At 40.9% G+C, this 15,681-nt stretch overlaps 1 protein-coding gene and 1 pseudogene across 1 annotated transcript; both read left to right on the top strand.

The window, feature by feature from the left end:
• Positions 1–492: 492 nt before the first annotated feature.
• LOC139446325 (GTPase IMAP family member 4-like) lies at positions 493–2,924 on the top strand (annotated as a pseudogene).
• Positions 2,925–3,843: 919 nt separating this feature from the next.
• On the top strand, positions 3,844–15,392 carry LOC139446783 (GTPase IMAP family member 4-like). Its single transcript, XM_071228108.1, has 4 exons — positions 3,844–3,937; positions 11,785–11,828; positions 12,373–12,507; positions 12,738–15,392. Exons 2-4 carry the CDS (start codon positions 11,825–11,827, stop codon positions 13,859–13,861), a joined length of 1,263 nt encoding a protein of 420 aa, XP_071084209.1. The 5' UTR covers positions 3,844–3,937; positions 11,785–11,824; the 3' UTR covers positions 13,862–15,392.
• Positions 15,393–15,681: the final 289 nt, after the last annotated feature.

The following is a 15,681-nucleotide window of genomic DNA, read 5'->3' as shown; positions in this document are numbered from 1 at the left end:
TGTAACTATATATACTGTATGTAAACATACTCATTACTTCTCTGTTGTATACAGTAATAGTCAGTGATTACAGTTAATTACTTTGTCATATGTGGAGCTGAGGATATATCAAGTGTTCCAAAAGTAATCTTATTACAATGAAATACATGCATACATTGGATCTTTTCTTATAAGTAAATTTCTGAAATTTTAAATCGAAATCATTAGCGTTCTCCTAATCATACATGGTTTCTCTCCAGACTGGATATGTCCACAATGCACATGTATAAACAGACAGGGGTCTGTCGACTGCGAAGTGTGCGAACTGACGAGGGACGTCGACCATCTTGTTGTAACGAGTGAGAAAGATACCAAAAAAACACATCTACGCGGAATATTTTCCGATGTTTACGACAGAAGAAATGATATTCCCTTGAGCAGGACAGATGACAAAGAAGAACCAGGGTATTCGTATCTGTCGGAGGAAACAGAACCTAAACTATCTGGAATGCAATGTCTGGCAAGCAAGCAGCCCTGTGGACTGTCACAGAAGGTAAACGAATGGTCACCACCCTCAAGCAGTTCTCCTCTTGGGGAGTTGGAATCACGCTCAGGCTATCCTACTGTGCAAAGCATAGGTATGTAATTTGTTATTAGTATTGTGTCATGAAATCTTTCATCACAAAGCTACGACTATTGCCACTTTTTCTACAAACTACCATATGTCAATGGGGATTAATCTATTTCCGAACTATGTTCACATTTTATACCTTGCTTTAAGCTAATCCGTGTTTGGAGTTCACATTATATTTATATGTACCATTACTAAAATTATTATAACAAGACATTTTCAAAGTATATTGAGATTTGATATAGTACTCAAAAGACGTTAAAGGCCACGGGTGGCCCAGTTGTCTTAGCCGCCGGAATTCGCTGTGCAGAGTTGCGTCCCATGGACACGCCAGGAACCTATGATCGTGATAATGTTTCGAGGTTTGCCAGCACCATACGCGTTTTTGTGGGTTTGACCAAAGGGCTTTCTCCCACATTAAGCCGAAAAGCGATGATATAACTGAAATACTGTTCAAAGAGACGTTAAATACTAATATCCACTCACTTAAAGAACACCCGATTCCTTCATATAAAAATAATCAATCTGTCATGACAATTAAACTATAGTAACATGAAAGATAATTTTTAATAGTATAAATACGCAAGATATGATTTTAAGACGAATAAGTTAATGTCTTTATTCCTGAATGTGGTTCTATATGTTACAGGCTACAGGCCTACAGATGTCCTTAGAATCGTGTTCCTGGGGAGAACGGGGTCTGGTAAAAGTGCAACTGGAAACAATATCCTGAACGGTAAATTCTTCCACTCAACTGCTAGTGCTCAGTCGGTTACACGCCAGTGCCAGAGACGTCAGGCCAGCAGATGTGGGCGTCATATTGCAATAATAGACACACCCGGTATGTTTGACACTGAAATGACTAATGAAGATATCAGCAGAGAGGTTGTTAGGTGTGTAGGAATGACTGCTCCAGGTCCTCATGCCTTTGTCCTTGTTGTACGGATTGATCGGTTCACGGAAGAAGAGCAAAGAACTGTTCGTCTTTTTCTGGACATTTTTGGGGAAAATATGATACCTGGTTATCTTGTTTACAAGGAAAGATGACTTGATTAATGACGACATCACCATCGAACAGTATATAGAAGGGGTTCCACACGAACTGAAGACTCTTCTTGCGGAATGCGAAAACAGATGCGTAGTGTTTGACAACAGGGCAACATCTCAGGATGAGCGAGAACAAGATGTGACAGCATTTCTTCGCACCGTAGACACAATGTTATTTGTTAACGGAGGGGGTTGTTACACCAACGAGATGTACCAGGAGGCTGAGATGATAATGAGGACACGAGAGCAACAGTTGCAAGTGCAGCATGCCAAGGAAGTGCAGCTACAAAAAAAAGTGATCAGAGAAGAGTGTGAGAGAAAGTGTAAACAAGCTGAAGCAAAGACAAACAAGACCATCGGCGAACTTCAGGAGAAACTACAGGTTCTAGAACAGGGTAGAGCTGGTGATGACACATCGGACATTGCAACGTTGAAACAGGATATTGATGATTTCAAGAGGGTGCGAGACATGAATAAACAAGGGAGAGACAAGGAACGATTGGAACGTGAGCGAGCTATTGATGAAGAAACGGCATTGATTGACTTCAGGGACCGAGCTTGCGATGAGGTAGACAAGGGAGGCTCTGTAATATATAACATGCTGACAAATGGATTGAAGCTGGTTGCAACGGTTGTTTTAAAGCTTGTTATTTGTCGTTTTTTGCCCTTCTGAAAGGTTGTTCTACATTCATGTTTTTGCCCACGTTAAATGTAGGGTTTTCAGGATTTGTATATCATCTCTTGATTTTCTTAAGCTTATCTATTAATGATTTGGTCTACGGGTTATTATGGTTATTATTAAGATTATATATAGCAATCTTTCACATTTGAGGAGGGGCGTTGGGTAGTTAAAGCATTCGCTCGTCACGCCTAAGGTCTGGGTTCGATTCCCCACACTGATACAACATTTCTGATGCCCCCGTGGTGATATTGCTGTAATATTGATAAAAGCGGCGTAAAACCCAACTCACCCACTCACTCACATTCAATGTTTTTGTTGTTTTTTTGTGAATGCAGCCACCGCAAAATTCCATTCATTCCACTCACTAAAGATGTAACTTTGCACTATGTGTCCTGAGGTGTATGTGTGTTTAATCATCAATCATATATCAAAATGTTTATCCGTGATATGACTAATTCTGTGCTGTATAGCTCCCTAAGAACAACGTATACAGTGAATGAGTGAGTGAACGATTTAACGCCGATTTTAAGAGTATTCCAGTTATATCACGGCGTGACAGCTTAATGTGGGAGGAAAAGACCGAAGTGATGCAGTTCTCAGACGTTTAACACTTTGGTGAAACCCACGAGCACAGGTATTGTGCTGACAAACCTAGAAACATAATCGGGGCGAACCAGGATTCGAACCCACAATCCTAGGTTTCTGGCGTGCCCAAGGGACGCAACTCTGCACAGCGAATCGCGGCACCTTAGACCACTGGACCACCCGTGCCCCCGTGTATTGTAACAAATGTCTTAAATTGTTATTAATTGTAAATGTAGTTCTACTGAATAAAGTGAATTGACTTCATGAACTTTCTTCCCTTTGTATCACTACAAAGTGTGTGAGTTGTGTATCACTACAAAGTGTGTGAGTTGTGTATCACTACAAAGTGTGTGAGTTGTGTATCACTACAAAGTGTGTGAGTTGTGTGTCACTACAAAGTGTGTGAGTTGTGTATCACTACAAAGTGTGTGAGTTGTGTATCACTACAAAGTGTGTGACTTGTGTATCACTACAAAGTGTGTGAGTTGTGTATCACTACAAAGTGTGTGAGTTGTGTATCACTACAAAGTGTGTGAGTTGTGTGTCACTACAAAGTGTGTGAGTTGTGTATCACTACAAAGTGTGTAAGTTGTGTATCACTACAAAGTGTGTGAGTTGTGTATCACTACAAAGTGTGTCAGTTGTGTATCACTACAAAGTGTGTCAGTTGTGTTTAACGCGGCTTTGAACACAGTTTCATTGCATGTCAGCTTAATGTGGGGAAATTCCACTAAGTTCAAATGCGGGCCCTGAAAAGTTCGAAGTTCAAAAGCCTTTACAGTTTACAACCTTCCTATGATTAATCACTTTAATTTATATAAGGGAATGCTATTTGTGAGACAATGTTTTACAACAATGGATGACAATTTAGATCCTCTGCAGATAAAGTTGTCTTTCCTGTTGTTTCAAAGGGAGGGAAGTAAATTGCCTACGTATAAAGCCACACAATTATATAATAGACGTAGGATGTGCTTCTTTCTAAACGGCTGTCTGAACTCTTATCAAGCTTTGAGGTAAGCGCTCAATATACTGATACCCGTATACTAAATTAAGTCGCAAATGATACATTATTGTTGCTTTACTTTGCGTGGTTACTAACAGTATTTGGATGAAACAGTATGCTTCAATATGAATATTGTTATGAGGATATATTGAAGGGCTTGTGATGTGTTATCAATATTATGATTATGTTTAAGAAAAAATCTTTGTCTGAGGAAACAACCATATCTAAAGGTAGGTTCAAAACTTTTAAATGTTTAATGTTTCCAATAAACCTTCCTACTCTAAATATATACCAACTAAATAAACAAAATATAAATTGATACTGGAATCCAAAAATGATACCTGATATCTAAACACATGTTGCATGAATTACACGTTCACATACAAAAGCTCTTTCTAGATTCATGGATTGTAATCCAAATTGTTTGAGTCGGAGACATCACACAATGGTACTTGTCTAAACTTTCGAGAAATACAAACAATAGCGTTGTTCACAGACATTCGTGAGTATGGAATGCACATTTTACACAGATGATAAAGAGCACTATATATTGAACATAAAAGGTAATTTTATCTAAGGCGAAGTGATTCCGGATGTAGTAACACTATTGTCGATACAATAATTACATCTGACCCACTACATCCTGTAACGTGTTCCTTTGGTAAAGAACGTAATAAATGCGTTTCTTTATTTACCAAGTGTCTTGATAAAAAACAGTTACATGTACGGACCTAAACTGACGGCCAAAAGAAACGTTACCAACGATATTTCTAGGATAAAATATGACCAACACAAGTTGAAGCAGCAATAACAATTGTAATGTAGAAATTCATCATTCAGAACAGTAAAATGCGAATTTACTAATTCAACAACAAAGTCCTTGACCTCCAACAGGGACATTTCTTGACAATGGGTAATTCGTTCAGTATTCGATCAACACCATTGGTTACAACTTTAAAGTGACGACGGCCCAGACCGTTCAATACGGGATATGACCTCCATAAGCGGCAATGCATCCTCGAATGCGGCGTCGAACTGAGTAGACAAGCGTCCTCACATCGACCGCAGGAATCCGATTCCATTCCTCACGGGGAGCAACGACCAACGCTTGTCTCGTGAAGGGAGGATGTTGACGTTTCCGAAGACGACGCCCCAGTTGGTCCCTGAGATGTTCTATGGGTTACAGATCTGGTGATCAAGCTGGCCGCGGCAGGACAGTCACGTTGTTGGCTTTGAGGAAGTCTCTAGTAACACGGCCTTTATGGGGTGTGGCGTTATCTTGTTGGAACAGTGTCCGTTGTTGACGCTGGATGAAAGGAAGAACCACTGGCCGTAAGATATTTTCAATGTAGCGGTGTGCTGTCAGATTGCCTTTGATGATGACAAGTTCCGTCTTCTCGTCCCCGCAAATGCCGCCCCAGACCATCACAGATTTCCGCCCCCGTACGGTTCCAACTCCTGGACACGTTCACCACGTCGTCGATAAACTCGCATCCGCCCATCAGGTTTGAAGAGTTGGAACCTTCTCTCGTCACTAAACAACACTTGCCGCCATTCCCTTTGTTGCCATCGCTGTTTGCCTGCACCACGTCAATCTGGCACGTCGATGTTGACGGGTCAAGGTCATGCCCTTGAAAGGGCGATAAGCCCGGAGGCCATAATGTCGTAGTCGTCTGGTCACTGTTTGTCTGCTGACCGGATGTCCTAAGCTGTTGGCAGCTGATGACGTCACAGTAAGAAATCTGTTCCTCAGATGAAGTACCCGTAAAAAGCGATCATCCTGCGGGGTCGTGACCTTTGGTCTGCCTTTACAAGGTCTGTCAGCGGTTCTGCCAGTCTGTCGGAGACGTGCGACCAGTCTGGTAATGGTCATCTTGGAGCAGTTCATGTTAATGGCAACCGCTCTCTGTGTCGCTCCCATCAGCAGCATACCTTTGGCTCTCTCCCTCTGGACAGCGGTCAGTCTTGGCATGTTCGTTGGTGTTAATCGTCGCAACCAATAATAGGGAACAGATCCGTGCGTGATTTATACCCGGAAATTGCAGGATAATTTGGGAAAGAATGTTTTAAAAAATTGATGACAAACACCAATATCTCCAAAAATCCGCAAAGCACGTTCAAAGAACGACAGAGAACATGAAGGCTGTATTCGTGAGATGTGTTCTTTACTGTTTTTGAACAGGTTGGCATCTTTGTATGAAAGTCACTGTGGCAAATCAGTTAATGTTGGTAACGTTTCATTTGGCCTTCAGTTTAATATTTCGGGAAACAAGGAAGCATAACATTAGTTTCATTGTATCCTAGTATATGTACAAGTTTATGTATACATATGCTCGCTATAATACATTAGCATCTACAAAGTGTCTGTTTCGCGAAAATTACATTGAACTTATCAGTCAGTATTGACATTTTGTGATCTTTTGATGGCTGAGTAAGTGAGTGAGTGAGTGAGTATGTTTTCCTTGCTTTTAACAATATTCCAGTTGTAGCCGTGTGGGGAATCGAACCCGGACTTCGGGATGACAAGCTACCTCACCATCCCCTTTTTCATGTCTGAGTGTTGCAGTCAATGCATTCCATGCTTTCATCAAGTAAATCCTATATTGTGTACATGTGAATGTTTCTTTTGATAAATGAAAAATATATTACAGTCTAATTCGCATAGCATGTACTTCCGCTTGCCCAGTGTATCAAACTTTCACCAGAGAAGAATAACACATCTGGTACAACCCAACCCACTCACTTACTCAGTGTGGAGGCTGTCAAATTCATTCTGGTACGCGGGATTTGGGGGTTTAAGAAGAACGTTTTCGGGACTTAGCAATGTGGTACGCGGGACGCAAACAGAATCGTTTAAAAATAATGGTGTATGTACCGAATTTTTATACATTTTATTTTTTCGATGTCTTTTCAGTAATTTAACTTCAGATCGCTTCCTTTTCTCAATGCTTTGACATTGTATCAAGTAGTATTCGGGGTTCAGGGGATAGCAATGAGCCTAATTGTGTAAACTCATATGGTATTCGGAATCAAGGGAGGGCGACGGTAAACACCAAACAAAACCAATACCGTAAACATCAAAGGGATTGTTTTATTAACTAATGCGCGTTGAGGAAAATTGACATTTTCGCGGCGCCTTAGACCACTGGACCACCCGTGCCCCCCTCCTCATCTATAACGCCCCCGTCGATTAGACTGGTGTATCAAAGCGTGGCCGGTTTCACAAATGACAGTGAACAGGTGACTAAAGACACAAACATTACATTTTTGAAACAATACATGAAACATGTATTTAAAAAATATTAAATATACCACGTCAACTCCAGAGAATGACCTGTCTCCATTATCCGCCGAAACAGATTCCATTGGGAGTAAAAGCGAAATAGCGGTGAACATTATATCAACGGAACACTGAACATCAGTGATGATACAGGTGTTCGCGAAACGTTCACTACATTCATATCTAAACTTCAAACCGTAGAATTACTTACAAAGACATACATTTAAATTAGATTGGTCAGTCCAACTGACATGAGTTGTTATTCAACTGCGGCACAAGGACCTATATATATCGTCTCACAATGAATATACTTTATAACCGGTAACGCCGCTCTGTTCCCGGTTTAGGGTAGTCAACTTCCGTCCTCAGCACTTGAGGATGATCCGATCACCCAAAGTGTGCTGTCTTTCTCCACACATTGCGCTTGACAACGTCGCTGACCCAGACACGATCTGACGCACACTGCCCTGCGTTCCTGTTGTTCTTCTGTGTCCCTCGTTATTTTGTCCTTTACGCCCAATGGAATCTGTGTCGTCGGATAATCGAGACTGGTTATTCTCCGGCCTTGCCGTATTAGATTATATTGTATATGGTCTGGTCATGTTCACTCGTACTTGCTGTAAACCGCCGGGCAAAAGAAAGTATACGCCCATATTTTATCGTGACTAAACGTGAAACAAACACATGGTAACTGGTGATGTACTTGAAACGGGTTTACAGTTTCTCGGAGATTTTTTTCATACCAGTAAGGTTTTGACAACGTTTGTAATTGTTTGGGGAAATCCTATTTTCACCTGCATACTCTCTTTTTTTCCGGTAGTATGTGGTAGAAATTCAAGATAATCGTGTTGTCACTTACCGATCAGGTTGCGTTTGAACAGCGCTGTGGTGTCTGTTTGACCTACATATCAATCGTTTTGATAACGCTTGTAATTGTTTGGCAAAATCCAATGTTCAAGTGTATAAGTGAAGGAGAAACCACTTCTCCTCGGAATTACTTGAAATTGTCAACCCTGACAGGATGTAATGTCAGGGTTGACAATCTCAAGTAATCCCGAGGAGAAAAATATGAAAACATCGAGATGCCTTATAGTAAAACAGTACCGTGTGTCGCGGTATAAAAGGAATTCGATCATAGCGTGCGAGAGAGATACAACGTGCAGCATGGACCAACTGGATTCATGACATGTAAAACTGAACATTTCATCACTTGCCTCGATGGCTCTGCGGGAAAACGGTGGACTACAAAACACGACGTGTGAGGTTTCAGGTTCTCGTCATCCATAATGAAAACTTTCATGTCTTGTCTCCGATTTTTGAACGTTGAACGTTTGAAACACCAAGTACAAATTTATACGTATAGAAGTATTAGTAAGTCCTCAAAGGAGGGTTTACAATGATTGTTACCCTTGTAGAAGGGATTACTATCAATCATTGTAAGCCCTCTGCAACCATTTAAAAAACCACGACGTTACGCAAACACGTAGGAGGTATATACTTTCTTTCCCCCTGCATTTTATTGTTGACAGAGGTGTTTCAGTAGCGTCGATTTTACTTTCTATTCCCCTTACGTTTAAAGACAGTACTAGGCACTACATTAAAGATTTTGGTGCTATTGTTAGATCAACGTAGGTGTCATAGCAGGGGCATCCTTCTCTCATGGGCAAATATAGCACCGATAACATGTTTTGGAAAAAAAACAACCCCAATACCTTCGGGGTTCTTTTCGATATTAATTGTATAATGTCATTAAATCGAGATTTGGGTTAATTCCGCACAAAACTTGGATCTGTTCAGGTAGCTGAAATACTCATAACTGGATAAAACGAATTATTTATTAGAATCCAGTTACAACTGATGTAATACTATTTTGGTCTTCTTGACCATTTCTCTTAATAGTTAGTCACTAGCTTAAATGCCCACAACAGGTGAAGCACTATCCTATGTAATTGGCGACATATCGTGCCCCGTTTGAGCAAAAATGCAATTTTACAATGTACTTGAGTTCGCTGCGATTCAGACACTAATTTAATGGACATTTAGATATGCCAAATGTAAAGCCTTGTGTATACAAAGTCCGATTACCAAACTGTCTCATCAAAGTGAGTGAGTGAGTTGGGTTTAACGCCGCTTAGTTACAGTATTCCAGTTATGTGTGGGAGAAAAGCGCGAAGTGATGCAGGTCTCAGACGTTTACCACTTCGGTGAAACCCTGGAGCACGGGTATGGTGCTGACAAACCTAGAAACATAATCGGGGCGAACCCGGATTCGAACCCACATTCATAGGTTTCTGACGTACCCAGGGGACGCAAAAGAAATAATCGGGTCTGGGCCAGACAATCCATTGATTGGCATCATGAGCATCGATCAACGCAATTTGGATACGATGACGCATCATCAAACCAAGTCAGCGAGCCTGACCACCCAATCCCCTTAGTCGCCTCTTACGACAAGTATAGTCGCCTGTCACGGCAAGTATGGGTTGCTGAAGATGTATTCTACCCCGGATCTTCAGGGTCTAATAGAAATGTTATAGAACCTATTCATTATCCGAAGATACAAAGGGAAATGAATGCAGGTATCGTTATAATCCTTAATAGATAGACGAGTCAGAAACAGAGAAACACAGTGACTATTGTTCAGATACTCAATATGGCAGATATTAGACGGTAAGTACGTGAGTATATGGGTCAGTGGGTACATTAGACAGTGAATACATGAGACAGTAAGTACGTGAGTATATGGGTCAGTGAGTACATTAGACAGTGAATACATGGGACAGTAAGTACATGAGTATATGGGTCAGTGAGTACATTAGATAGTGAATACATGAGACAGTAAGTTCGTGAGTATATGGGTCAGTGGGTACATTAGACAGTGAAAACATGAGACAGTAAGTACGTGAGTATATGGGTCAGTGGGTACATTAGACAGTGAATACATGAGACAGTAAGTACGTGAGTATATGGGTCAGTGGGTACATTAGATAGTGAATACATGAGACAGTAAGTTCGTGAGTATATGGGTCAGTGGGTACAGAAAACCGTGAATACATGAGACAGTAAGTACGTGAGTATATGGGTCAGTGAGTACAGAAGACAGTGAATACATGAGACAGTAAGTACGTGAGTATATGGGTCAGTGAGTACATTAGACAGTGAATACATGAGACAGTAAGTACGTGAGTATATGAGTCAGTGAGTACATTAGACAGTGAAAACATGAGACAGTAAGTACGTGAGTATATGGGTCAGTGAGTACATTAGACAGTGAATACATGAGACAGTAAGTACGTGAGTATATGGGTCAGTGGGTACATTAGACAGTGAATACATGAGACAGTAAGTACGTGAGTATATGGGTCAGTGGGTACAGAAAACCGTGAATACATGAGACAGTAAGTACGTGAGTATATGGGTCAGTGAGTACAGAAGACAGTGAATACATGAGACAGTAAGTACGTGAGTATATGGGTCAGTGAGTACATTAGACAGTGAATACATGAGACAGTAAGTACGTGAGTATATGAGTCAGTAGGTACACTAGACAGTGAATACATGAGACAGTAAGTACATGAGTATATGTGTCAGTGAGTACATTAGACAGTGAATACATGAGACAGTAAGTACGTGAGTATATGGGTCAGTGGGTACATTAGACAGTGAATACATGAGACAGTAAGTACGTGAGTATATGGGTCAGTGAGTACAGAAAACAGTGAATACATGAGACAGTAAGTACGCGAGTATATGGGTCAGTGAGTACATTAGACAGTGAATACTTGAGACAGTAAGTACGTGAGTACATGGGGATGTGAATACATTAGACATTGAATATCCGTTTTGGAAATAAAAAAGCGTATTTTTTTTTACTTTGGAATAAGTACCGTCACATGTGTGTGGCTGCAATGTAGCCTGTTGTAGCGAATGTCAACATGTGCCGTAAGAAACCGCCTTCGCGCAGCCCGCATGAAAGCAAGATGGTATGTGAAAGGTTTTACCCTAACAGAGTACCTGGCGCGGTAACGATTGAGGCGGGTGAGGTAACAACAAAGTGCGCCAATGGCGTTACACCATGTTTACAGACTAATGAAGGTTTTGCCTCCAATTCACAGATGGCAGAAAACGTTGTTGGCGACGTAGCGGCGAGCGATTTGCTAGGGTAACAATTATATACCCTGATCGGTCTGTAGTGTCATTGTGTAGGGAGGTATTTCGACATGACAGACGTACTGATTTGGGTATTCTGAATACTAGATATTTGACTGGTCAGCGATATGTTGACTATTATTTCATCAGTTTCCTTTTGTTTTGTGGAAAGCATATATAACTGCGCATTCTTGTAATTTGGTTTAATCTGATCCATCCATCTAAACAGTGTTTAAATAGTCAACAAGGAGAAAAGAACACACTGAGGGTGAACCCACTAAACTGTTACCATAAATCCCCCTATGTGTGAAGGCGTTATCTGTTGGTTACGTTCCTTTGGTAAAACATCTCTACCATCACAACAAATCAAACACCGGACGTCTTCGTATACTGAGCTATTTGTCAGATTGTTTCTGTTTATATTTCAGGAAGAATTGCTGAATTGCGTCAACTGTGGTCAGAGCGAATATGGGTAAGTGAAAGGTGTTTTCATAGTATTGTTTTGCCTTTCCATTTTCAAAACTAAACCAAAACGTGTACGTGCGTGAGTGCGTGCGTGCGTGCGTGCCAGCGTGCGTGCGTGCGTACAATGTAACTCCACAGTGAGATATTTTTCACAAACGGTGTAAAATCAAAACCGCTACAATATAAAGGAAAAGCAAATGTCATCTGAGCATTACTAAGAATACAATTTATGAAATGCCCTTCCTTGCTGATATGTGCATACGAGTCATAATTGCTGCTCGGATTGGCAAAATTCAATAAGGAAATTAGGCCAAGAAATTTAATCTAAGTTTCAGTTGTATCGATGATTGAAATAATCTAATTATGATCAAACCGTAATCCTCACGGAAAATGATGCTATGTGAGCATTTGAAGGCGTTTTAGGATTGCTGGCATAATATTTACCTCAACTCACATGTCTGTCTCAGGTGTTGCATCCACCTGTAATTTATTCTTACGGAACGATTGTGGTATTGACCATAGTCATAGTATTGTGTCATTTGTGTCATTAGATGGGGAATGGATATGCGGACATTGTACACTCGAAAACGATGGCCTCATGCAAAAATGCAAAGCATGTTCTTCGCCGAAGCCGCGACAGGAACCCAGTCTCTTGGCTGATCCAGAACCCAATCTGTGCAAGACAGGTAACGAACTTAATTAAAACAAATGCACACTTAACGATTTTTTATACTTCAGTTTTTTCTTCAAAATATTCATGAATAATCCAGCCTGATAAAATTCAAATCAATCTGATGCAAAATTAATGTGAACTGTATCGCTGTGTTTGTGTACAGAAAAACAGTAAATATTGATTACATGTGGAAGGGATAAATTTACCTTTCGTGTCTGTCATGGTGCATCGTCTGCATTACAGGGACCTCTGACCTATGTCCGACCAATGAAAGGAGAATAGTCATCCTTGGAAGAACAGGATCCGGAAAAAGTGCTACGGGCAATAACATCCTCGGGAAAGAAGTATTTGAATCAAGCGCATGTGGCGAATCTCTTACCAAAAGGTGCCAGAGAGGAACCAGCAACCGATTTGAAAGAAATATCCAAATAATCGACAGCCCTGGCTTGTTTGATACAGGTATGACAAATGCTGAAATCACGAAAGAAGTAGTGAAATGTATCGGCATGACAGCTCCTGGTCCCCATGCCTTTGTCCTCGTTGTCAGGATTGACCGTTTTACTCAAGAAGAACAGGACACGGTAGATCATTTCAGACTGGTGTTTGGAGAAGATATGTTGGATTATGTCATTGTTCTGTTCACCAGGAAGGATGATCTTCTGCATGATAATAAATGCATCATGGAGTATGTAAAGAAAGTCCCCAAGCCACTGCGAGACCTACTGAAGTCATGCCAGGATAGATATGTTGCCTTCAATAACAGAGGCACTGACGAGGAAAAGGAACAAGATGTGCAGGATTTCCTCGCACTGGTGGAAGACGTTGTTAATGACAACGGAGGCATGTGTTATACAAATGAAATGTATAAGGAGGCTGAGAAGAACATGAGGATGAGAGAGAGGCAACTCAAAAGGGAACATGAATGTAGGATCCAACAAGAAAGAGACGCAATCTGGAGAGAATTCGAGTTGAAGCTTCAGATAGAGCATGATGCAGCATCGGAAGTGAGAAAACAGCTGGAGTCGAGAATAGCAGAACTTGAAAGCAAGCAAGATGCTGGGGCTATGGCTGAAGACGAGATAGCTGATCTCTGTAGGGAAGTAGAGGATCTGAAATTGGCTTTGAGAGACGTCAAGAAACAGAAAGTGGAATCAGAAGGACAGCTGGATATGGAGAGAAAGAGGAGAGACAATGAAATCCGGAAAAGACTGAAGACAGAAAAGCAGGACTTTAGAGAAACGGCGAGAAATGAGGTCAATAACGAGAAATCGGGGATAATGGCCATGCTTGGAAACGTACTGCCAAACCTCATCGGTACAGTCCTTCCCAGGATTAAAACTTTTTTCAAAGGGCTGTTCAACATGTAAATGTCTTTTTGTCCAGTCAATTTGTCTTTTCCCTGCTAGGAGACATCACTCAAGCGGTCACGTTCTTTCCTTCCATCTCTATACAGACGCCACACAGTTATGTGACATCTGTTATATGTTACCTGTAAACTGACAATCAGTCGATATTGCCTTCGATCCTAAATTGAGATTCGTAGGTGACATCAAGACCTGAATGGCACTAAACTTACTCAAACGGGCGCAGTCGGGTAGCCTAGTGGTTAAAGCGTTCGCTCGTCACGCCGAAGACCCGGGTTCGATTCCCGACATGGGTACAATGTGTGAAGCCCATTTCTGGTGCCCCCGCCGTGATATTGCTGGAATATTGCTAAAAGGGCGTAAAACCACACTCACTCACTCACTCACTCACTCACTCACTCACTCACTCACTCACTCACACACTCACTCACGGAACAGTGTTAAACAGATTGAACAACTTAATGATAATCTATTCCAAGACTACAAGAATAAATCTGACACTCCCGGTACTTAATGCTGACACTCCCCGTGCTTAAAATAGGGGTTTCATTATCGACCCCAAAACTCGGTTCGTAATCTGGGCGTAGTATTTGGCTAATTCGCCATGGCTGAGTCCCACATCAACAAAGTGTGCAAACGACCACAAGAAGCATAGAAATAGACAAAGGTTCATCAATACCAAAAGAGCTGCTACCTTAGTGTCACTGCTGGATAATTGCAGACTCGTCACAACTTCAAATTCAAGACGATATGGGTACAATGAGTGAAGCCCATTTCTGGTGACCTTCGCCATGATAATGCTGGAATATTGCTAAAAGCAGCGTAAAACCATACTCACCCACTCAAATTCAAGAAACCGTCACAGATCGCTGCCATAATGACATACAAGACAAAGCATAGCTCCGGCATTTCGCCAACAACTCGCCAAGAAGTAAGCGTCATCAGGAGTCCAGTGTGTTCCAGCTTCGCGGACCAATCATTTTGCTGATCGCTGTTTTGTAAGAGCTCTGGAATAAAAAAAAAAACACTTCCAAATTAAAAACATCGAAAACCTGATTACTATCCAATACAATCTAAGGACTCCCTTTTCATTGAGGCATGCATATAGACTAGATGCTTAATTGTTTTCTTTCTCTCAATATATTCAGTGTGATGTAGTCACCGAACAGTGCTTCAACGCAGATAGCTTTGATTGCATTCTATCGCTGCACAAATGCTTACTAGTTAGTATTACTGATTATTATTACAAGTGTTTAAGAATTCCTACCATTCTCTGCTAAATATGCATGCTACATATATACATATGGATATATATTACTGGATTTATTTACATAAATGTATGGCGAAAATTATATGTTTCTGTTGCATACTTTGTGATGCGGGCTTTATGTCATTATATACCCTCACGCTGAAGGAGAGACAATGTTACAATGAGATATAATACGACTAATCTTGAATCACTGATATGAACTGATACATTTGAGCTTTTGGATGTAAGATGGTAATAACATGTCTCGCATGTTGTATTGATATAAAATAAATTGAACAAAAATCTATGTTGTCGATGTGTTTCTTTGATCAAAATACAAATATTGTTTCAACTGCTGATTATCTGTAACGAATGGACAGTCTATGCATTCATGCATTAATTGCAAGTCATGCATAACGAATGTACGACTATCACACAAAATGCAAACTACGGGCTAGTTCAGATGCCGTGCGGATAACGAAGCAGTTTGGATTGACATGTATAACGAATGTACTGCATGAACTGTCCTTGCAGCATGTTCGCGTTGTTTAGTACACACGCAGCTGTACATTCG

Source organism: Haliotis cracherodii, unplaced genomic scaffold (genome assembly GCF_022045235.1).
Source record: "Haliotis cracherodii isolate W230 unplaced genomic scaffold, xgHalCrac1.p SCAF_6, whole genome shotgun sequence".
Taxonomy (NCBI): Eukaryota; Metazoa; Mollusca; class Gastropoda; order Lepetellida; family Haliotidae; genus Haliotis; species Haliotis cracherodii.
Note: the sequence above shows the minus strand (reverse complement) of the source record. Positions and strands in the feature narration are given on the sequence as shown.